Raw genomic sequence first — 25,771 nt, 5'->3', positions numbered from 1 at the left:
AATATTAATGGTCCCGATTATCCTCTGATTTAACAATACCTCTTTTATTCTTTTATTTTGTGATAAAAGCTCTGGAGGTTTAATTAAAATAGTTAATTATGACTTACATCATCATCATTAAATCTGTTTACAAAGTTCTCTATTGCAAATAAAAAAACAGAGATGGTAAGTGTCTTTTATGTGGTGGCATAGAGAAGGCTACTTGTGTTTTTAATATTAGAATGTAAAATATTATGGTTTGAAATTAAGGTTTTAGGGAATCAATTCAACGATTTTAGTTTAAACAAGAGTAAATAATGTTTCTAAAAGTAGATTAAACCGGGGTCTATAAACTGTTCAGAACTGAATAGTAAATATCTTAGACTTTGTCAAATGGTCTTTGGCAACTATTCAACTCTGCCTTTATAGCAGGAAGGCAGACACAGACAATATGTAAGTGAATTGGTATGGCTGTGTTCCGATAAAACTTTAGTTACAAAAACATGAGGTATACTGAATTTGCTTATGGGCCATAGTTTGCCAACTCTTGACTTAGTCTTAATTTAATTTTTTGAACAGTAAAATTTTAAAAGTCTTTTATCAACCTGGACTGAGTATGTAAGTTGAATCAGTTAGGACTGTGTTTGGCTGGATGTCACAATACCCAACCAAAAGTAGTTTATAACTGCAGGAATGTATATTTCTTCTCAGTGTTGTCAGAGACCCAAAGCTCTTTCTGGCTTTATAATCTCCTTCCTTACTGTGTGAGTTTGTCCGCATTCTCATCTCCTCATGGCTGTAGGATTCCTGATGCAGCTTCCTATTCTTTAAGGCTACATGACGGGGGAATGAAGGGCAGCATATGTCTGTCTTTTTATTGTAGGTCAAAAAGCCACCTGGAACCTTTCTGCCTGACTTCCTCCCTCCAGCAGGTTTCTCGTAGGTTTTTTTAGTCTCCCCTTGTGACATAGGTGGCTGAGCTATAGAAAATTTTAGATTTCAGCCTTTATATTAAATGCAGGCAAGGGAAAGAGTTTTAGTCAGTTTATATAATCTGTCAAAATAGATAACCAGACATCCACAGACAAAATTTATTCAAACGTATTTTATGGTATGACTTGGCTTCAGAGCTTATTTCTTTAAAAATACATTGTCAAGAACTGTGAAGATTCTGAAGTTAATCCGCCACACTTTCATAGCTGCTGGCAGAAGACACAAGAATCTTTGGCTGGAGAAAAAGGACTGTTTATTATTCATGGTGATAGCATTACCAAGGGTATCATCATGTGTGTGCCTGGTGCCTGGTTCTCGTTTCCTAAAGGAGGGGACATCTGCCCATGCAATGGGTTGCGTTACAGAAGAACTTAGAGTTTAAGGAACCTGCATCTTAGAAAATGGGCCAGCCTTTGCCCCACTCCTTTACTGGATATTAAACTTCTTTTTTTTCCCAGAGGAGACACTACATCTAACACCAAGGCTGTTTGCTATACGAATGTTCCTGAAAGGAGGATAGATAGTCCCAAACAAAGAGTGTCCGAATCTCTGGTCACAAGACAGACATGTGAAAGACCCACAGAGAATTTTCTCCCAAAATAGGTTTTCATTTCTTTCCTAGAAACTATCATTATATATTAAATTAGAAGTTTTGAGTCTTACTTATGATTAAGATGTTATGACAGTATTTTCATATTGTTAGACTAAAATCTTATCTACCATATGTAATATATCATGTACATATATGAAATATGTGATATATATATTTAAAATCTCATGCATATATGTGTATATATATGAAATAATGAAATAATTGTGACATCCAGAATAGCGAAAACTTTTTAGTGTAAACTTTTCCATTCCTGTTGGCTTTATAGGAAAAAATATTTAAAGGAATGAATAAATATACTAAATTTCATCTCAGACTCATTCTTTAAAAGAGAAAACAATTCAATTTCCTTATTTTATTGAGCAATACTTTATTTTCCTTTAAACTTTGATTGCTGTAAACTTATGTTTAGACCCAAATAACTGAAGACAAATAATTTGTTCCAGTAGATGACGAAGACTAGAATGTTTTATAAGAAATATATTATTTATCTTTGTTATCAATGTCTGTACCTCAGAGATGAGTGGTAAATATTCCAATTCCATTTTTTATCTGGAAAGGCTAAATTGATTGGCAGTTACATGAGTTAATAGAAATTGTATAGATTCACAAGTGATGTATTTCTAAATGATGTCTCATTACTGGTTGGCATTCAAAGGGTATCACTATTGTAAACCCTTTTTCAACTTTGCTCCAGCAGGACTCATTTGAACAATTAGCACATTTTATACTTGTGAAAATGAGGTTTATTCTCATCCTCACTAAACCAGTATTAATGTTGTAGTCAAATGGTAAATAAATGCAAGTTTTTTTTTTTCTACAAGACAGCTTATATTTATTAGTTAAATCCAGGACTAAGTTTTATTTCTCAGTGCGTGTGTGTGTGTGTGTGTGTGTGTGTGTGTGTGTGTGTGTGTGAAATGTCTGTGCCTTTTTAAGCTTTTTATTCTGAAATGTATTAATGAAAATAAAATGTTAGCTCATTTTACAGATGCTGCAAACACTTCAATTTTTGCTCTAAAGGTTTTTCATGGGGTATATTGATTTTTTTATGATTGTGACAAGTGGAGCTGTCAAGTTTACTCTTTTACCAGAAATTTCAGAAAACTTTAACTTGACTAAAGATTCCATTCAAGTGTCATTTATCCAATTAAAATGGGTTTGTATGGATTCGAGTCCTAAGAAACAACAAATTCTCCTTACCACATTTTTGTGGGTTTTTTCCTTTGTAATTCTGATTTTAGTTTGTTCTTCCCAAATTGGATATGTAAAAATCATGTTTTTATAAAACAACTGAAGTCTTGAAGGTAATTTATCACAATGATTTTTTCTAATTTATCAGTATTTAGTAAACTACAATTTGTGGGCCAAATCCAGCCTGCTTTTCTTTCTGTAAATAAAATTTCATTGGCACCTGGACATGCCCTTTCTATGGCTACAATGACAGAAGTGAGTAGTTGCTCACTTCTGAGAGAAGAGAGAGTGTATGGCCCACAAAACTGAAAATATTTACTATCGGGCCTTTATTGAAAAAGGTTGCCAACTCCTGCACTGTTGATATAATTTCCTATGGAAGTCTTAGAAACTTGGCATTTTTAAACTGAAACAATTTCCTTGTTTTTATTTTCTTCTCTGTCAGTGATACTTTATGATTTTTGTAAGGGCAATAAAATGTCAATGGCAGGTAGTCAATGATTGAGAGCTAAAAGCCCTATGAGATCTCTGTTTCTTATGTTGTGTAGGTAATTCTGATGTATATGACAATTTTAAAGTGCAATAAATGTAAACCTTTCATAGGTTTTTTTTTCACGTAAGATATGTTGCTAATATCTTTGGCAGTCATCTAATCTAGTGGTTTCCCTACATAGTCCGTGGACTAGATGGTACTTTCTAATCCTCTAGAGTGATTGAACGCAGATCCCTGCCATTGTGTGATGCCTCTGTCTTTACCGTTTGGGATCTGAGTATCCACATTTCTAAAAATGCCCTAGCTATTTCTGATGTCCTGCCTGTTGTTAGACTCCCCCTGAGTCACATCATCCCACTTCATGTATGCAATTATCAGGGACCATTGAGATGGCCCAGGTGGGACCAGAATCCCTGGATCTGTTCAAAACTCCTTTTCTTTACTAAGCTTCTTTTATCACCACTGTAGGGATCCACTCTCAGTTGTAAGTCCTTTAAAAGGATCTCCAAAAAGGTCAGTTTCTGTAAGGGCTTTGAAATAATTTTGTTAGAAAATAATTGAAATTATCATTTTATATTCATTTCCTATTGGGATAATTATGTCCTTAGAGTTTACCTTTGCATGCTAGCCTTTGGTACTGCCATTTTCCCTCCATTTTCCTATTTCCCCTGTTTATGCAGAGCCTCTTTCTTATTATTGACCTAGCTGAAGTTCCAACTCTGCCCCATCCCCATCTTAATTCAGCATTTTCTGATCACTCTAGCCAAAATGTCTCCTTATTGTCTGACTGTAACATTTATCAAGGCCTTTCACGGGGTGCTTAGCTTTATATTGTTAAATATTGTTTATTTTAAAAACGGTGTTAGGACAGGTCATTTTAAATGTCTCATTACAAGTTCTTTGAAGGCAATGTCACTGCTCCTATGTATCTCCCACAGTATCCAGAGCACTGCTTCCTGGTTGACAAACACTGATAAAAATAGGTGATTATTTCTCTAGAGTGAGTGTAGGATTATTTGAAAATCCTGATTTATTCTTTGATTATGAGCTATTGAGGCCTGGAAAGAAGAGAAAGTGAAAATGTTACATTGAAAATTGTCCAGTGAAGTGTCCAAAGGCCAGCTTTTAGAATTTGTAGATAAATTCTGAATATCAGCTTCAGATTTGGCAATGAGTGCTATTGATTTTAGAAGGAAGAATGTCCATAAGCATAGTAACACCATTATTATTTATTATAATTATGTTTTAAAGCACTTTTTAATTCTGTGTTTATATAAGATGTCTTTAATGTGGTGCTGATTTTGGATAAATTTTTGGAAGCTATGATTTGGAATCACTTCTTTAATGGAGTGTCCTTGTAGCTACCCCTTGGCATCTATAAGTTAAATCCCTGAAAAATCTACAGCCTCACAGTTCTGCTTGTATCCACAAACTACACATGGCAGTGAGCATATTTCATGGCTTTCCTATTGACTTATTAGTTCTCCATCTGTGCTCTGATGAGTGTTTTCACTTCCTCTTATTCTTATTTTAACATTTCTTCAAAGACTGTTTTTGTATCTCTGCTATGTTGTATTTATGACTCTGAATGCGTAGGACCTTTCAGCAACTGGGGAATCCTCCAAAAATCTATGCTTTCAACATGAATAGTCCAATTTTGTTTGGTAAATACTGACATAAGTGTTTCTTGCTTTTTATAGCTTGCTGTGCAGCCAGTGGTCATTATTTCATGATTCTTCAGGGAGTGCATCTATACATGTGCACAGATAAAAGTGGTCTTATCATGGTAATCATCTTGTATTCTTACTGATGTAGTTCCCTGACAGAGATAAGGTTTCCAAACTTGAAAATTAGTTTTCAGGTATTAGCTAAGATTTTTTTTTTTGTATTTATGTATATATTTAAATGCTATGTCTTTTTCTTTACTTTTAAAAGGCAAGGTTGGATGGTTGGATCTGGTATTCTTGCTGTATATGCTGTTTTTTTCCTCCCTTCTTTTTCTTTTTCTTTTGGCATGAGAATACCATCTCTGAGGGACATCTGAGACATTTTGGTATGTAGACAGGGCTTTTAAAGAAAGGAATTGCTGTTCTCCTACATCAACCAAGTAGACTTAGAAACAGACTTTGAAAGAAAACAGAGGCATGTGTGTTCTCACTGTGTATTATTGTTGAGCCCCCTCACATAGCTGTGAGGATTTGTCAGCAGTTTATTTTGACTCACTGTATCAAGGTGGGGGGTGGTTTTGTGTGTTTTTTGTAAGTTAACTAGTGTGGGATGTCAGTAATCTCAACTTTACCATTTTGATTGGCCATGATCCATCCATTTATTAGGCCATATTTTAGTACTGAAACTTGCCCTAAAAATACTGCCAAATAGTTTCTCTTCCTATAGCTCTAGAGGTAGAAACCTGATCCTTAAGATACATAGTCTTTTTTTGTTTCATGTTGTATTTGTGATGTGCTCATGGTATTTCCCCATACTAATTTGGGAATCTCCTTGAGTTGTCCTTTTCAAGTAATCTTGAAAAGTTTTTCTTACATAACGTAATTTAATTTATTATGGAGAGATTGGGGACAAATCCATATTTCATTTCCTGGGAGGTGGTTTTATTCACAGATAACCATGGTAGGTTGTTTTGATTAGGGATGAGGAAGTTTTTGGTAGCTCTACCTGAAAGAGAGGATGGGGCTCCTGGAATTGACTGAATAGGTTTTCTGATTTCAGAAAGAATGTATAAAAAGAAGGTAGCTTAGGCAGGTCTGTCTTGACCCCTTTATTGTTTCCTAAAAGAAATGGCAGTCTAGGGAGTATATCTTTGACATAACTTTAAGGTTATCGGAGCAAAGCTTTATAGATGAGACACAAAAGGCAAACAATGTTTTCCTTTAGTCACCTGAAGTAACCGTCATTTAAAGATCAGCATAGATGACTTGAGTCCCTGCTTACTTTCCATTATGTAACTGCTCTTTATTTACTTCCTCTACTATATGTGTGGTATCATTCCAGCAGCAACTTAAATTCTTCTTTGTTAAGCATTTATTATAAACTATCATTTATGTGGTGTTAAAATAACTAGAATTCTTTTGGCATTTTCAGTACTTGATATTTAAGAAAGAGATAGCAAGGAAACAAGTTAAGAGCAGGACTTTATTTGCTGTATTATAATCTCAAACTACTGTAAAGAATTTTAATCAGATGTTATTTTAGGAAGTTTCCAATTCACTGCAGGTCACTGAAGCTTAGACAGAAGCAGAATGCATACCAAGTATTTTAATATATCAGTAGTCTACTACATGTGGTTGTTAAGTTCATCTGGAATGAGTAGGTCATATTTTTAAAAATGCCAAAATTTTACTGGGTCCCAGTGTGCCCAGCAAAACTATTTTTCTTCTTAATTTGAATGCTATTTTGAACTTCTAGTTGGAGTTCAGAATCAAGTTGGTTTAGTTTAAAGATTTAAAAATTTATTCTGATATTTTACCTCTCCTTTTTAATAAGCTCATTTTCATTTTTCTTCATGGTGATTAATTTCCCACAGCTCTACTGGAGGTTTTCCTCACTGTGATATAGTAGTTGTTACACATAATTCAAAATCCAGTTCTTTAATTTTCACAAAGAATTTCTATGAAATATGACTTCAGAATTTTTTTTTCCCATTGAAGCTAGTTTTTAGACCTATTCATAATATAGGAAAATAAATTCATATATGAAGACTTCTCAGGTTATTCTTTGTAGAATTATGTATTTTTTTCATTTGCATAAGTAATTATAAAGGTCTTGGAAAAATATTTGCTTCTCATCATTAAAATAAAAATTAAGGGTGTTGGAAAGCAACTGGTACTGATAGTTCATGAGGTTACCAAGTGATATGGAAAAGACTGACTGTCCTTCAGTTGCAAAGTGTTGCAATTTGTACAACTCACCAGCTCTGGGGACAGCATGTATTCATAGTTTAATTGGTGAATAAGAAAAGTTTCCAATTAAAGATCCAATAGATGATTTTTCTCCCCTCGAGATTATAGCATTACTGAAGAATTACAGTCTCGTGACATAGAAGTAGTAAAGTTGAAGTTGAAAAGCGACTTTCTTTAATTAGTATAAACTTAGAGAAGAAAACAGAATTTTGAGAAAAACCAGCATACAGTATGTGTTTTATTATGTTTTGTTTTGTTTTAAGATGAGTAAGTCCATTGTTTTTTCCTTCTAATTTTGGATTTGTAATCAACTTCTATATATAGCGAACTTTGTGCTAAAATTTATTATAAATAAAACATGGTATCAGTATTAAGTGGTTTTTTTTTTTCATTTGGTTATTTTAATCTTCTTGTTTCTCTTCAATTGCTGGAAATATATTTGTATTTCCTTCAGTTCTTTAGTTGGTTTAAGTAGCACTTAGCATTCATTGTGTTATTGGAAAATATCATCTACTGTGTACAACTGTGTAAGAAATACTTTCTTGGATTCTGAGTGAAAGCCCTAGAAGAATCACCATCATGAAGTCTGCTGTATGTTGTGAAGTTTTAAGAGCTGTTTGTCTAGATGAAGTCAAGAGGGTTAAAGTCCAGAGGCCTGACATTCTTACTCAGGCTCTACCTTCCCTATGTAATCTTTTCTTTTATTATCAGAGTTTAACCACTGTGTTAACATTTTGTTTCCAAATTCTTGAGCTCCTTTTCATATACAGTGGGGAAGTTTTGATCAATGTAGTTTTTAAGGAGGTAGAGTTAATGATGACTTTTGCAGTGAAAACAGAAAGAAAATCAAACAAAAACATCAGTTGTAAAACAGAGAAGGGTTATTGAATGGATAGATTGAGAGGGCCACTTTATTCTGGACCTGACAATCATAAAATCTAGGAAAACAGTAACTTTCAGATTTTTTTAAAAATTAGAAGTTTTACTTAATTATCAAGTTCTAATTCCTCTAGGATACTGATCTTTAGTGTGTTTTTTTATCTGACTCAGAGGAAATTGTTATATAAAGTTTATAATTTTTGTTTTCAAATTTATGCAATTCCAAGATTAAAGGAAAGCCTAATCTCTAAATTATTCATGATTAGCATCAGTAGATTTAAAATTTTAGCTTATTAGATTTTTGAAAATTCCATGAATAATAAGATTATTTGAATTATAAAGAAAATGCCTAGGATTGTGTGTCTTTTTTTTTTAATGAGAATTAAACTCAAACATTTATGCTGAACAATACCCCTGGACACTGAAAATAACCTTAACAACATTTCTTATTTGGAAAATGAAATTGACTGTAAGCAGAAGGAAAAATATCATACTGAGTGTTTGAAAGCCAAATGAGATGTAAAAAAGGATCAGTAATGTTTAACTTACATTGAAGTTTTTAATTTTGTCTTTTCTTTTAACTGGTTTTTAACTGAAAATTATTAAGCCTTTTTGTCCTAGAGAAAGGTATTTGGTCTGCTTTCACTTCTCTGCTTGAAGCAGGACTGGAATGCTCTCCAGAAACATGCCTAATGAGTTGTCATTTTTATTTGCTGACTTCAGAATCTATTCTTATTACACAAGACCATATGGTTGAAGTGCATGGAAACTGATGGCTAAAACCTTGAGTAATAACACAACAAAAAGCACTATTTATTCATATGAGTGGTTTATAATTTGTATTCCTCATTATCTGCTTTCCAGCCCCAATCTCCCTCAGGTCTTTGCTCTCTCCACTCACCATTTTTCAATTTTTCAGGCCTTCAGGACCTCCACACTGCAGCTTCATTTACCTAAAATTTTTTTTCAGTTATTTAACTCTTACTTATCCTTCAAACCATAACTAAAATGCCAGTTCTTCAAACGGGCCTCCTTGACCAGTCACTCTAAATTATTCTGCACATTATTTTCTCTCATAGCACTCTGTTCTCTTCTTTCCAGATCCTGTCATAATCTACATAAGGTTCTTTCTTTTCTCTACCATTCTTTCCCCAGGCTCTACTCTAGTTCCTACAAAGAGTAGGTATTCAATAACCATGTAGTAAAGGAATGAAGGGGTGAAGTTCATGAATCTCAAGCTATCTGCTATTTAAGAAGCATCATAAAATTTGGAAGGTATTATTAAACCTGTATATGGACAGAAAATTTAATAATTATTAAGCCAGAGAAAATTAATTTGTGTTTGTTAGTGTTATATGGTCCAGAGATATTTTTTTGGTTAGCTGAGGATTTTATTTAATGTGACATTTCAGAAAGGATGAAAAGGACCTTGGGAGCCACATGTACCCCTTTTGCCTGCTGATCTGTAATTAGAACCAGTGTCTATTTCAGCATAGAACTAAACAACATAGAAACGTCAGATGACAAGTGAAACACTTTCCACATATTTAATTATTTGTTCTATTTTACTGCTTAAATTAGCTTATTTGAGGGTTTTGCTGAGAAGCATGAAACTGGAACTTGATGCATCTATGCTGTATTTCTTCTTGATGCAAATTAAAAATTCAAAATCCCTAGAACAAGGGTGCTATTGGGTAATTTCTTGGTTATGACTCAAGTTAATGAACATAATATTATGAATGTATACATGAGTTTTTGATACACATATGTCTTCATGAATTAGTTGAGTAGTATTTAGGCATTACTTTATACCTTCTTGAAAGAATTTCCATCTTTTGTTCAATAATTATAGCATGCCTAATTATTTTTATAACAATTTTTTTAATGATTCCTTCTTCCTAGTTGTATCAACCTGAATCTGCCTTGCCTAACTTTTGGCTCCTACTTTTTTGAACCATATTCTCTATCTCCTCTATTACTCACTGTCCCATACTAAGTATTTGGTCCTTATAGCTTTGTTTATTTGGTTCCCTTCATTTGAAATAATTTTAAGAAATAACATGTTACTCTGATGCTTACTCTTGAATAACATTTAAACCTCAGTGTCACTTGTCTAGTTTCAATTCTTGGGTTGGGCCGAGATCATTTCCACTTTACTGACTTTTCAAAATTGCTTCCCTTTCTTTTTTTTTTTTTTTTTTTAAATAATTATTTTTTATTGAAGGGTACTTGACGCACAGTATTACATTACATTAGATTCAAGTGTACAACACAGTGATAAAACATTTATATACATAATTCTAGGTTCCAGCTATCACCCTACCAAGCTGTTACAATATCTTGACTATATTCCTTATGCTATACATTACATCCCGGATACTTATTTATTTTACCATTGGAAGTCTGTCCTTTTTTTTTTTTTTTTTGTGAGGGCATCTCTCATATTTATTGATCAAATGGTTGTTAACGACAATAAAATTCTGTATAGGGGAGTCAATACTCAATGCACAATCATTAATACACCCCAAGCCTAATTTTCGTCAGTCTCCAATCTTCTGAGGCATAACAAACAAGTTCTTACATGTAGAACAAATTCTTACATAATGAATAAGTTACATAGTGAACAGTACAAGGGCAGTCATCACAGAAACTTTCGGTTTTGCTCAGGCATTATGAACTATAAACAGTTCAAATATGAATACTCATTTGGTTTTTATACTTGATTTATATGTGGATACCACATTTCCCTCTTATTATTATTATTATTTTTAATAAAATGCTGAAGTGGTAGGTAGATACAAGATAAAGGTAGAAAACATAGTTTAGTGTTGTAAGAGAGCAAATGTAAATGATCAGGTGTGTGCCTGTAGACTATGTGTTAATCCAAGCTAGACAAGGGCAATAGAACATCCACGTATGCAGAAGATTTCTCTCAGAACAGGGGGGGTGAGGTTCTAAGCCTCACCTCTGTTGATCCCCAATTTCTCACCTGATGGCCCCCCTGCGACTGTGCCTGTCTTAGGTTGTTCCTCCCTTGAGGAATCTTACCCGTCTCTGGCTAACCAGTCATCTTCCGGGGCCATACAGGGAAATGTGAAGTTGGTAAGTGAGAGGGAAGCCTTATTGTTTGAAAAGGTTAGCTTTTTACATCTTTGCATATTTATGCCCTGTGGCTTCTATGCCCAGCATTTGTCTTGAGGTATCTTTACCACTTGGAAGAATTATGATACTCGGTAAATTTGATATGAGGCACGAATTCTATTTAAGGGTTGAAATTAGGAAGGAAGAAGAAAAGCTATAGAAGCAGCAGGCGGAAGAAAACATGGGAAGATTGATTGTTTCTTTGACATATCTTCTTGTAGAGTACTTCAGCATGTATAGGTTTTAAGCTACTACTTAAATTGCGCACACACATTAACATAATAGGAGTATAGTTACATAACCAAAGCACACCTGTAATTACCAGCCATCTCCAGTGAAACCAAGAAAACCAGTTAGGCACCTTAGGCATTTGTGAAAACTTATCTATGATATGGTGGATATTCTCCAACTGAACTTGAACAGTCTGAGAGAAATCAGACAAAGTAAAACAACCCATTCCTGGGGAATGTTCACATCCCTTATGTTCTTTTAACAGTAAATAGTCTGTAGTTGTAAGATTTTGGAGCGCTACAATTTGCACTTCTCCTAATTCTTGGTTGAGTTCCAACAGTATAGATCCAGTCAAATTTGTTGTTTTACTGTATGCACAGGCCAGCTTAGATATCTCCTTCCTCATTCCCATGGCAAGTCCAGGAACTGGTGGGATGAGTGCATCTACAGCTGTAGCAGTGCGTGGATCTTTGTTGGGGTTTTTTGATGATCATCTTCTGGCATGAGTCTTCCAGAGAGTGCAGATGTTGGAAGTTCTTTTTCATATCGTATCTTAGTCCATTTTCGGGGTAGCCCAATTAGGCTTTGATCCTCTGTATAAACACAAACAGACCCTTTGCCTACACTTTTATATGCCCTTTATACCCTTGTGTAGAACTCGTTGGAGGTTACCACACAGGAACTGCCCTTTTTTTTTTTTTTTTTTGCTTTGTTTTTGGTATCACTAATCTACACTTACATGATGAATATTATGTTTACTAGGCTCTCCCCTATACCAGATCTCCCCTATAAACCCCTTTACAGTCACTGTCCATCAGCATAGCAAAATGTTGTAGAATCACTACTTGCCTTCTCTGTGTTGTACAGCCCTCCCTTTTCTCCTACCCCCCCATGCATGTTAATCTTAATACCCCCCTACTTCTCCCCACCCCTATCCCTCCCTACCCATCCATCCTCCCCAGTCCCTTTCCCTTTGGTACCTGTTAGTCCATTCTTGAGTTCTGTGATTCTGCTGCTGTTTTGTTCCTTCAGTTTTTCCTTTGTTCTTATATTCCACAGATAAGTGAAATCATTTGGTATTTCTCTTTCTCCGCTTGACTTGTTTCACTGAGCATAATACCCTCCAGCTCCATCCATGTTGCTGCAAATGATTGGATTTGCCCTTTTCTTATGGCTGAGTAGTATTCCATTGTGTATATGTACCACATCTTCTTTATCCATTCATCTATTGATGGACATTTAGGTTGCTTCCAATTCTTGGCTATTGTAAATAGTGCTGCGATAAACATAGGGGTGCATCTGTCTTTCTCAAACTTCATTGCTGTGTTCTTAGGGTAAATTCCTAGGAGTGGAATTCCTGGGTCAAATGGTAGGTCTGTTTTGAGCATTTTGATGTACCTCCATACTGCTTTCCACAATGGTTGAACAAGTTTACATTCCCACCAGCAGTGTAGGAGGGTTCCCCTTTCTCCGCAGCCTCGCCAACATTTGTTGTTGTTTGTCTTTTGGATGGCAGCCATCCTTACTGGTGTGAGGTGATACCTCATTGTAGTTTTAATTTGCATTTCTCTGATAATTAGCGATGTGGAGCATCTATTCATGTGTCTGTTGGCCATCTGTATTTCTGTTTTGGAGAACTGTCTGTTCAGTTCCTCTGCCCATTTTTTAATTGGGTTATTTGTTTTTTGTTTGTTGAGGCATGTGAGCTCTTTATATATTCTGGATGTCAAGCCTTTATCGGATGTGTCATTTTCAAATATATTCTCCCATACTCTAGGGATCCTTTTTGTTCTATTGATGGTGTCTTTTGCTGTACAGAAGCTTTTCAGCTTAATATAGTCCCACTTACTCATTTTTGCTGTTGTTTTCCTTGCCCGGGGAGATATGTTCAAGAAGAGGTCACTCATGTTTATGTCTAAGAGGTTTTTGCCTATGTTTTCTTCCAAGAGTTTAATGGTTTCATGGCTTACATTCAGGTCTTTGATCCATTTTGAGTTTACTTTTGTATATGGGGTTAGACAATGGTCCAGTTTCATTCTCCTACATGTAGCTGTCCAGTTTTGCCAGCACCACCTGTTGAAGAGACTGTCATTTTGCCATTGTATGTCCATGGCTCCTTTATCAAATATTAATTGACCATATATGTCTGGGTTAATGTCTGGATTCTCTAGTCTGTTCCATTGCTCTGTGGCTCTGCTCTTGTGCCAGTACCAAATTGTCTTGATTACTATGGCTTTATAGTAGAGCTTGAAGTTGGGGAGTGAGATCCCCCCTACTTTATTCTTCTTTCTCAGGATTGCTTTGGCTATTCGGGGTCTTTTGTGTTTCCATATGAATTTTTGAATTATTTGTTCCAGTTCATTGAAGAATGTTGCTGGTAGTTTCATAGGGATTGCATCAAATCTGTATATTGCTTTGGGCAGGATGGCCATTTTGACGATATTAATTCTTCCTAGCCACGAGCATGGGATGAGTTTCCATCTGTTAGTGTCCCCTTTAATTTCTCTTAAGAGTGGCTTGTATTTTTCAGAGTATAAGTCTTTCACTTCTTTGGTTAGGTTTATTCCTAGGTATTTTATTTTTTTTGATGCAATTGTGAATGGAGTTGTTTTCCTGATTTCTCTTTCTGTTGGTTCATTGTTAGTATATAGGAAAGCCACAGATTTCTGTGTGTTGATTTTGTATCCTGCAACTTTGCTGTATTCCGATATCAGTTCTAGTAGTTTTGGGGTGGAGTCTTTAGGGTTTTTTATGTACAGTATCATGTCATCTGCAAATAGTGACAATTTAACTTCTTCTTTACCAATCTGGATTCCTTGTATTTCTTTATTTTGTCTGATTGCTGTGGCTAGGACCTCCAGTACTATGTTAAATAACAGTGGAGAGAGTGGGCATCCCTGTCTAGTTCCCGATCTCAGAGGAAATGCTTTCAGCTTCTCGCTGTTCAATATAATGTTGGCTGTGGGTTTATCATAGATGGCCTTTATTATGTTGAGGTACTTGCCCTCTATTCCCATTTTGCTGAGAGTTTTTAACATGAATGGATGTTGAACTTTGTCAAATGCTTTTTCAGCATCTATGGAGATGATCATGTGGTTTTTGTCTTTCTTTTTGTTGATGTGGTGGATGATGTTGATGGACTTTCGAATGTTGTACCATCCTTGCATCCCTGGGATGAATCCCACTTGGTCATGGTGTATGATCCTTTTGATGTATTTTTGAATTCGGTTTGCTAATATTTTGTTGAGTATTTTTGCATCTACGTTCATCAGGGATATTGGTCTGTAGTTTTCTTTTTTGGTGGTGTCTTTGCCTGGTTTTGGTATTAGGGTGATGTTAGCTTCATAGAATGAGTTTGGGAGTATCCCCTCCTCCTCTATTTTTTGGAAAACTTTAAGGAGAATGGGTATTATTTCTTCCCTGTATGTCTGATAAAATTCCAAGGTAAATCCATCTGGCCCGGGGGTTTTGTTCTTTGGTAGTTTTTTTATTACCGCTTCAATTTCGTTGCTGGTAATTGGTCTGTTTAGATTTTCTGTTTCTTCCTGGGTCAATCTTGGAAGGTTGTATTTTTCTAGGAAGTTGTCCATTTCTCCTAGTTTTCCCAGCTTGTTAGCATATAGGTTTTCATAGTATTCTCCAATAATTCTTTGCATTTCCGTGGGGTCCGTCGTGATTTTTCCTTTCTTGTTTCTGATACTGTTGATTTGTGTTGACTCTCTTTTCTTCTTAATAAGTCTGGCTAGAGGCTTATCTATTTTGTTTATTTTCTCAAATAACCAGCTCTTGGTTTCATTGATTTTTGCTATTGTTTTATTCTTCTCAATTTTATTTATGTCTTCTCTGATCTTTATTATGTCCCTCCTTCTGCTGACCTTAGGCCTCATCTGTTCTTCTTTTTCCAATTTCGATAATTGTGACATTAGACCATTCATTTGGCATTGCTCTTCCTTTTTTAAATATGCTTGGATTGCTATATACTTTCCTCTTAAGACTGCTTTTGCTGTGTCCCACAGAAGTTGGGGCTTAGTGTTGTTGTTGTCATTTGTTTCCATATATTGCTGGATCTCCATTTTGATTTGGTCATTGATCCATTGATTATTTAGGAGCGTGTTGTTAAGCCTCCATGTGTTTGTGAACCTCTTTGCTTTCTTTGTACAGTTTATTTCTAGTTTTATGCCTTTGTGGTCTGAAAAGTTGGTTGGTAGGATTTCAATCTTTTGGAATTTACTGAGGCTCTTTTTGTGTCCTAGTATGTGGTCTATTCTGGAGAATGTTCCATGTGCACTTGAGAAGAATGTATATCCCGCTGCTTTTGGATGTAGAGTTCTATAGATGTCTATTAGGTCCATCTGCTCTACTGTGTTGTTCAGTGCTTCCGTGTCCTTATTTATTTTCTGCCCAGTGGATCTATCCTTTGGGGTGAGTGGTGTGTTGAAGTCTCCTAGAATGAATGCATTGCAGTCTATATCCCCCTTTAGTTCTGTTAGTATTTGTTTCACATATGCTGGTGCTCCTGTGTTGGGTGCATATATATTTAGAATGGTTATATCCTCTTGTTTGACTGAGCCCTTTATCATTATGTAGTGTCCTTCTTTATCTCTTGTTACTTTCTTTGTTTTGAAGTCTATTTTGTCTGATATTAGTACTGCAACCCCTTCTTTCTTCTCACTGTTGTTTGCTTGAAATATGTGTTTCCATCCCTTGACTTTTAGTCTGTACATGTCTTTGGGTTTGAGGTGAGTTTCTTGTAAGCAGCATATAGATGGGTCTTGCTTTTTTATCCATTCTGTTACTCTGTGTCTTTTGATTGGTGCATTCAACCCATTAACATTTAGGGTGACTATTGAAAGATATGTACTTATTGCCATTGCAGGCTTTAAATTTGTGGTTACCAAAGGTTCAAGGTTAGCCTCTTTAGTATCTTACTGCCTAACTTAGCTCGTTTATTGAGCTGTTATATACACTGTCTGGAGATTCTTTTCTTCTCTCCCTTCTTGTTCCTCCTCCTCGATTCTTCATATGTTGGGTGTTTTGTGCTGTGCTCTTTCTAGGAGTGCTCCCATCTAGAGCAGTCCCTGTAAGATGTTCTGTAGAGGTGGTTTGTGGAAAGCAAATTCCCTCAGCTTTTGTTTGTCTGGGAATTGTTTAATCCCACCATCATATTTGAATGATAGTCGTGCTGGATACAGTATCCTTGGTTCAAGGCCCTTCTGTTTCATTGCATTAAATATATCATGCCATTCTCTTCTGGCCTGTAGGGTTTCTGTTGAGAAATCTGACGTTAGCCTGATGGGTTTCCCTTTATAGGTGACCTTTTTCTCTCTAGCTGCCTTTAACACTCTTTCCTTGTCCTTGATCTTTGCCATTTTAATTATTATGTGTCTTGGTGTTGTCCTTCTTGGATCCTTTCTTTTGGGGGTTCTGTGTATTTCCGTGGTCTGTTCGATTACTTCCTCCCCCAGTGTGGGGAAGTTTTCAGCAATTATTTCTTCTAAGATACTTTCCATCTCTTTTCTTCTCTCTTCTTCTTCTGGGACCCCTATAATACGGATATTGTTCCTTTTGGATTGGTCACACAGTTCTCTTAATATTGTTTCATTCCTGGAGATCCTTTTGTCTCTCTGTATGTCAGCTTCTATGCGTTCCTGTTCTCTGATTTCAATTCCATCAATGGCCTCTTGCATTCTATCCATTCTGCTTATAAACCCTTCCAGAGTTTGTTTCATTTCTGCGATCTCCTTTCTGGCATCTGTGATCTCCTTCCGGATTTCATCCCATTTCTCTTGCGTATTTATCTGCATCTCTGTCAGCATGTTTATGATTCTTATTTTGAATTCCTTGTCAGGAAGACTGGTTAGGTCTTTCTCCTTCTCTGGTGTTGTCTCTGTGATCTTTGTCTGCCTGTAGCTTTGCCTTTTCATGGTGATAGGAATAGTCTGCAGAACTGGGACGAGTGAGGGCTGGAAGGACTTCCTTTCTTGTTGGTTTGTGGCCCTCCTCTCCTGGGAGAACAGCGACCTCTAGTGGCTTGTGCTGTGCAGCTGCGCGCAGACAGGGTTTCTGCTTCCTGCCCGGCTGCTATGGAGTTAATCTCCGCTGTTGCTGTGGGCGTGGCCTGGCTCGGGCAGCTACTCCAAAATGGTGGAGTCGCGTTGGAGCAGGAGCTGCTGGGAGGCTATTTATCTCCGTAAGGGGCCTCCGTGCTCCCTGCAGCCCAGGGGTTAGGGTGCCCAGAGATCCCGGATTCCCTACCTCTGGATTAAGTGACCCGCCCTGCCCTTTTAAGACTTCCAAAAAGCACCCACCAAAACAAAACAATGACCACCAAAAAAAAAAAAAAAAAGAAAAAACTTTTTAAATTAAAAAAAAAAAAAGTTTTTAATTAAAAAAAAAAAACTGTGGTCATTCGTTTTTCTTTATTCTCTGGTGCCAGCCTCAGGCCTCAGCTCACTGGTCTTTCTGCCCTGTTTCCCTAGTATTGGGGGCCCTATCCCTTTAAGACTTCCAAAAAGCGCTCGCCAAAACAAAACAGCAGAAAAGCAAAAAAAAAAAAAAAAAAAAATGGTCGCGCACTTTTCTTATGTCCTCCGGCGCCCGGCCTCCGGTGCCCGCTCACCGTTCTTGCTGCCCTGTTTCCCTAGCATCCAGGGCCCCCCGTACACGTACTGTGTCTGCGCTCTGGCCCGGATGGCTGGGGCTGGGTGTTCGGCAGTCCTGGGCTCCGTCTCCCTCCCACTCTTCCTGCTCTTCTCCCGCTGGGAGCTGGGGGGATGGGCGCTCGGCTCCCGCGGGGCCAGGGCTTGTATCTTACCCCCTTCGCGAGCTGCTGGGTTCTCTCAGGTGCGGATGTGGTCTGGATATTGTACTGTGTCCTCTGGTCTTTATTCTAGGAAGGGTTGTCTTTGTTATATTTTCATAGATCTGTGGTTTTGGGAGGAGATTTCCGCTGCTCTACTCACGCCGCCATCTTCCGCCCCTCCTGCTTCCCTTTCTTTAAAAGCACTACCTCTGACTCCACATTTTTAGGATAGGGACAAAGATATAAGTGTATGTATCCTCTCCCTAGATGGGTCTTCTTTGACTACCTTATATAAAATAGGTTGTTCCAGTTAATATGTTGAGTGTTTGCTGACTGCTGCTTCTTTTCCCACTTACTTTCAAGGCTAATTTAAATTCTTATTCTTGAAGCATTTTGTGAATAATTGAGTGCTAGAATTTGGTTTTGAGCTTTTATCATTTGTCCAAACACTGAGTAGTTGGTGGTGTAAAAACAGCTCCCTCTGGGTTCGTCAGGTAACCTCTAGTTGAGGGACCCTTGGGGTCTTCAGAACTCACAGAGGAGGGCACCCAAGCCCACCTGGGGGTCAGGGAAGACTTCTAGGGGGGATTATGTATGAGCTGATGCTTGAGGGCTGAGGAGCAGTTAGATTCAGGCAGGGTGAGGGTGTAGTGGAAGGGATGTTAAAGGAGTGGGAAGTACACACGCAGCTCAGGAGTATGTGAAAACATACTGTGCTGGGGTCTGTGGCTTTAGGGCTCTTAGCAGGGGGGCATTGGGTGATCTGGATTTCCTTGTTAAACTTTCTCTCTCTGTTCCTCTGACTTTTCAACTATGAGCATAGGTATGTTTCTGATGGGGGAAGGGGGAATATATATCAGGAAAAAAAGACACCAAGAAAGGAAGTTACTCTGTTACTTCCACATAGTTTCATATTTAAATGACAAAGTTTGGCATTTGGACATTTCACATGTTAGCTGTTCATTTTGAAGTTGGATGCTACTGGTTCATAGTTTTGGTGCTTCACTTGTTTTAGTCTCACCAAAGACCTTGTGCCTGATGTACAGTGAGCACTCAGATTAACTCCTGAAAAATTGTCAACGTTTGAGAACTGAGTTTGGTATTAAGTTTGATGATTTTTCTTTATTGTGCCCTAATTTAAGTTGCAGTAAACATTGTGCTTCACATTAGGCTCATGAGATGTATTTGATGATTTGCAGGTGTATGCCTTACTTGGCTACCCAAAAAATGCCTTTGTCTCTGAAATTATGTAACCAGATATTTTCCTACCTTGTAACATTAACTTCAAAATTCAGAATGTAGGGTGTTTTTTTTTTTTTTTATAACTTTTAGCGACAGATGGTTCTTTAAAAGAAAAAATATGTAGTTGTCATCTGTCTCCTATCTTTTGTAACAAAATATGATTAATCTTCCTTGTTATTATATGATGCTTTATAAGATTGATCCTGTGTCAAGGATACCAACAGAAGAAAAACATTCAGATCTTTGTATTGTTGTCTCTGGGGAAAGTATTACATACAGAGGAAAAGCCTGTGATAGGAAATGTTGCTTCCTCTAGGAAATGAAGTACAAAGATGTAAATGTCTGTCACATAAACAAGGGACAGCCTTATTAGGATATTTTGGACACCTATTCTGTCTTTACTTGAAAGCTTTTTCCCACGAAGATTCTTGAGGATTTATCAGGTGATTATACCACAGACAGCCTTACAAGTTGTTTTGATGTTGACAGCAGTACATGGGGGAGGGGTAGAAAGTAAAGTTTATAACTGTCCATTATCCATCTCTTACTTGTTTCTTACCACCTAAAACAGTCAAATTCCCAAGTTTTCCAAGTAAAAATGGAGTCACGGCAAATATACCTGATGGTTGGAGCTCTTGGGTCTAGACACAGCTACTCCCATACAGATTGAGGCATCCCCTTAAGTCAGAACAGCGCTTGGAACTAGAACCCCAAATACTGTTACTGGGGCTATACTGAGTTAAATTTTCAGCAATAATAAGTTATTTTATTCTATTCAGAATGGCTTTCAATAGCAGGAATTTCTCCTGCAGAGGGATAATCAATTAGAAATGTGAAGAAATATTTCAAAATTATAATGATGTATCTTTTAAAAATTTTTGTGACATGCTAGGCTAAGTGATGGAAAATTTTTAAATAAATGCAAATTAACATAAGGATTTTCTTTCGTTCACCCTAAAGATAATTTGGGAAATTGTGAAGTGACACAGAATGAGGAATAACTGATAAAGGAATCTTATTAAAGAAAAAGAAATATTTGATTTTGGAAGGATATCTTCCATGTCATAAAGATACTTGTCGTTTTGTGTGTAGGAGTTGCTCTACCTTCACTGTGAGAAAATAGTTTAGATATAGATATAGATAAACAGTATTCATTACATTTATTTTACCTGTGTGTTTGATACTAATTTATTTTGTCATAATATACACAACCAGATTGGAAAAGTAACCTGTACTTCCTGAAGTAGGCATATTTCATGAGCTTTATAAAAATGGTATTTTAATATATCACTTTATCTTTATATTAGAGGATATTACAGTGTCTCTTTAGCAGTTATTACATAGCAGGATAGAAGATAAAAAAATGATTATTACTTAAATTGTTTTTTATCTTCAGGAAGACTATAACCTAAAAAGAATTGCAACAAGTTATGCCTGTTAAATTTTCTGGTCTTAGAAATGTGGTATAGAAGTTCCCTAGAAGCTTCTGTTCCATTGTGGTCAAAATGTTTTCTCACCTTTCTGAACTGCCTCATTACTGCTGATGCAGGCGGTATCTTGAAATTTGCCTAGAGAAAGTTGTGTAAAACTTCCTTTGACCTTTAATGGACTGAGGGCTAAGCTACCTTAGATCTGCTGGGTTTTTTTCAAAATCAAGTACGTTGTGTTCAGATAAGTATGTTTATTTATTAAACTACTTCAGTTTATATTTCATATATAATCATCTCTTGCCTGTAAATTTATTACTCAAAGAAAAAAAGACAGTATTTTGTCCCAGGTGCAAGAGTAATATTATTTAAACTTGTGCATATCTGTTTTCCATTGTATGCTAAAACAGAGGTTTGAGACTAAAATGGGAAAAATACTCATTTTGGTGTTAGTTTTTAAAAATGTTTAGTATTTCCTATACTCTTTCTTTTAATGTGTCTTGGTTTCTATCTTAATATTATCTTCTTTAAGGAAAGATGATCTAATTTGGCTTTTTCTGTGAAATTTCATTTAATAACTACTGAAATTATTTTGTAGTTTCCATTGTCATCTTTATTAAAGATTGCTAATTGCCCCCAAAATTCATTTTGCTCCTTCTTTATCATTTTTTATAATTTCTTTCTCCACTTTTATCTACTATAGTATTGAGTATTTCCTGTGCTGGCATGCTGCTGATGTGGACCTCTGAGTAAGGTCTGACTAATTGGATGTCAGTAGATGAGGTGTGCAGCTTCTAGATCATGCCCTTAAAGGGAGGCCACATGCCCTTTCCTCCCCCTTTTTTCCTGTTCCCTGTTGGCTAGAACGTGGAGATGGTGATGAGTCACCTTGGGCCATGTGGAGGACAGCAATGGCATAGGAATGGCAGAACTTCAAGGGAGGAGGAGCCTTGTCACTGACCATCTTAGAGACCAGACCTGCTGTACTTATAGGTGAGAGGGTAGTAAACATCCATCTGAGCCACTATTATTCTGTATCTCTGGCACACACAGACAAAAAACTACATGCTTAAAATACACCATGGTTCTTCAAGTATTCACCATTTCTGCTCCATTATTTTGAGAGTTAAGTTTCAAATTTGTGTAATAGTAATAAGTGAGGGCATGGCCCTGTGAAATAAAGCTTTAGTAACTACACCTTGCTTAGCTAAAAGCAAGCACTAAATTCATGCTAATTAGGATCTTTAATATTATATTGTTGTGATTTATATTATGCAGTTATTCTACATGAAACCATTTTGTGACTGGCCCTAATTCTGTTGGATTTTATGACCCATTGAGGGTTAAATAGAATATTATCTGTTACTAGTCCAGATTTCCTTTGTTTATAGTCTTTGTGTCTGCCTTACTCTCCTTCCTTACTTATCTTTATCCCCCATGTCTTGCCCTTCCCGTCTACATTGGCTGGTGTCTGGGGAAGCTCTGATGCAGCTCTGCCTGGCCAGTTCACCAGAGCTCTCAGACCTTTGTAGAGACCGGGTGCCTGGCATCATTCCTGAGCACACACACTGGTGAAATTCAGTTACTTGCTTAGGAGTTTGTGGGCTTATGTTATAATGGATGGAAACATGCCCTGTATTTTGTGACCTTTTAGACCAAGTAACAAAACTTACAAGAAATTGTGAATGTCATAGGAACCAACCTCTATGTAGGAGATGAGTACTAGAGGAAAAAAAAAGTTTCATAAAGATGAGTGAGAGATCTTCAGTAAGCATTGTTTAGGTTGTCATTTTCAGTCCAAAAGGCAACTTACATCATTTCACTGGGGAGGAGATACAGCTTCTTTGAATGATATGATCTGCTCCCATGTTACTTAGTTATATCACATTTTATTGAAATACTCAGTCCCTGCAGAATCATTGTAAATTACGTGTGAAGCTCTTAAGTGTGCAAGCTGAAAGAAGGGCAGTACTGTACTACAAGAACAGTGCGCATCCTTCTGGTGGTGGCCTTTCCAAGCTCTCTCTGGCTGTGCCTAATTCCATCACATTCTGTATGCATAGATGTAACTGCTTACAAATACCAGATATCTTGCATTAAGGAAAACTAGGGAATGGCCACATGTAATCTTCCTTGCCTGTGATTCTTCCACATTTTAAAATTTATTTTGTATATGAATGTAAAAGTAGAGGGAAGATTTCCTTCCATATCAATGTACACAACTTTTTGGCACCACAGTCCATGTCCTGATCATAAGAGCAGTATTGGAAGTCCCTTATTTGATGAGCCATGTACGTACCCTTGTTCCTCTGTTTATTTTTTAAAAACTGCTATATCAAGACTTTCACTCTGATCTGACTCTTGTAGGAGACACATCCTTGTAGATGTCAGTATTAGTCTTCATAGCACGCTCCAGCATTTGCAGGGAACTTTCTGCCATGTTTTTCCACTCCACATGTTCTGGGAAACTGTGATTCTTACCTCATTAACTTCACTCTCAGGGACTGTAACCACTATTCCACTCAACCATGTGTGTCCCTGGCCAAGCTTTGCTGCTATCTTTGGAATCCTTAATGCCAAAATCTCATTCTGCAAACCACCTCCAAACCTTCCACCTCTTTTATTTCCTTGTTCCCATGAAATCTGCTCTTAAACTTCATTGGTATTCTCTGCTATTGCTATTCCATTCTTCTGGCCTCTTGATTCTCTTCAGGCTTCACTCATTTCCATACCCAGTTTGGATCTCATTAATCATTAACCAGACAGATCTAAGTTCAAGCTCTAGCTCTCCGAGTTACTAATTATAACTTAACTAATTTAACCTGACTTTTCTGCATCTTAGTATCCTTCCTTGTAAGAAGAATATTGTAATATCCATCTAGTGGAGTGGTTGAGAGTATATAGAAAAATATTGGTTGACTGCCTAAAGTAGTTCAAGGCAATTGGTGGTTATTCATGGAAGATGCTTCTATCTTTAATATTATTTGAGAGAATGGTAGAAGATGAAAAGGTGAATGAAGTTGGGAACAAAGCAAGGGAAGATTAAGAAATATAGACTTGATCTTATAAAAGCTGTGGAGAACCATTGTAGGCTCAATTCACAGGAAAGGTTACTCTAATTCAGCTTATGTGATAGTGGTAAAGACTACAGAACAGAATAAGGAATTTGTTGGATTATATACTGAAGCTATGGTGTTCCCAGGTTAGTGTCTTGTTTAATATTTTATTTCTTTTTAAAGTAGATCATGTTTTATACTGTATTGCTGCATGGCTTTATTACTTCTTTATAAATGACTTAATAGAGCATATTTTATGTGTGATAAATGTGAGTTCATTTCACTGGTCAAGAAGTAATGGATTTCTTTTGAAGTATCTGCTATCTTGTTGCCCTAATTGAGTTGTGCCATGAACTTGAATCTCATGAACAAAATTGGGGACATATAGAGCCATTTAGAAGCCCAATGTGCTTGGCTTTAAATTGCAAAAGCATTTGGATTTATTGTTTAGGTGCTTAATTCAAGCAATCTTCTCAAGAATTTAAATCTTATTAAGTCAGTTTTCTCTAATTTCCATGAATTCATATTATCAGAATACTCTCAAGGATGCCATTCAGATTTGAAATGAAATATGAGTGGAAATAATTGTAGTTAACTTGTGCAATGCATTGTTTTTTATCCTAGAAAGTGAATGCTTAACATCAGCCTAGGCTGGTGACATAATACCTTCTTAAACTGCTATCTTCACGCCTTTTCACCTGGAACCATCTAGAATTTCAACTAATGGCAAAGCATTTTGTGTCTTTAAAATAATTCAGTGAGGAGTTGTTTTTAATCTGAAAACTGAGGCACAAGATGCATAGCAGTAAAATCTGCTATTGTTAATTTACTTTACTCTCAAATTTGTATTAAGTAATTTATTTATTCATTGGTTCCTTCAACATCATTTGTTGAGTACCTAGTCTGTCCTGGACCTATTTTAGTCACACAGGATAATTATGAATTATTAAACCTGATTCCTCTTCTATATGGATTAGAGAGCAGACAGAAAATATCAGGAAAACTTAACAATACCTACATTTTGCTTTGAATGTTTCTTTCCTTTTCCTTTTCCATCTCCCCTTTGTCCTCTTCCTTTCCCCTTTCCATTCCAGCTTCTCCTTTCTCCTCCCATCTCATGGCTCAAGGAGATGAGAAAATGGGATTTGGAGTGGAAGATTGGCTTAAGGAAATGGTTTTCTCACCCTGGGTTTGAATCTTGGCACATTGTCAGGTAAGGCATTAGCCGCAAAACTCTGAAAGGAAGAGATGACCATGACTAGATGATTTCTTCATCCCACTATTACCTGTTGAGGGCTCTCACTGTGCCAGCTGTAGTCCAGGCACGAGGGTGCCAGTGGTAAACAAACCAGATGCGGCTCCAGTCCTCATTGGGTGTACACTCCAAGGGGGTGGAGGGCAGACCAGGAAATCAACAGACACAAAATGCTCTAATTGCAGTTCATATTAAGTCCTATGGAGAAGAGCAGTCTAAGGTAAGAGGATAGAAAGAGAGAAGAAGTCTTTATAGGAATGCTCAAGGTACTGTTCTGGTTATACTCTAGTATTGCGTGCCTGGCTCTGTCATTTCCTAACAATTTTGTGAGGAGTAGGAGCAGTTCTTCTTCTGGAGGTCTAAATCAGAAAGGCAAAAGAGTAAAACCTCCTTCTCAGTGCCTGGTGTAAGTGAAAGGATGTAGGAGACCACCCTCTTTTCTCAGCTGCCTTGCTACCTTCTCAGGGTCACTGTACCAGGCTGAAGTGTAAGCGTCCTCCTCCATTTCCACAGCCCTGATTCCACAGTTGATATCAGAATCCTCTTTGAAAT

The 25,771-nt window shown here is 36.8% G+C and overlaps 1 protein-coding gene across 5 annotated transcripts in view; it reads left to right on the top strand.

The window, feature by feature from the left end:
• The window catches only part of CBLB (Cbl proto-oncogene B), a 221,514-nt gene that overhangs the window by 21,767 nt on the left and 173,976 nt on the right, over positions 1-25,771 (top strand). The window contains exon 2 of one of the 5 annotated variants that reach the window (XM_057502405.1): positions 21,773-25,177. The exons of the other annotated variants lie outside the window; for them this stretch is intronic. Coding sequence (XP_057358388.1) covers positions 25,095-25,177 — 83 coding nt within the window. The 5' untranslated portion in view covers positions 21,773-25,094. The remainder of the gene's footprint in view (positions 1-21,772; positions 25,178-25,771) is intronic. 5 annotated transcript variants of the gene reach the window in all.

The sequence above is a fragment of the Manis pentadactyla genome, chromosome 1 (genome assembly GCF_030020395.1).
Source record: "Manis pentadactyla isolate mManPen7 chromosome 1, mManPen7.hap1, whole genome shotgun sequence".
NCBI lineage: Eukaryota > Metazoa > Chordata > Mammalia > Pholidota > Manidae > Manis > Manis pentadactyla.
This window is presented reverse-complemented; position numbering and strand designations above follow the sequence as displayed.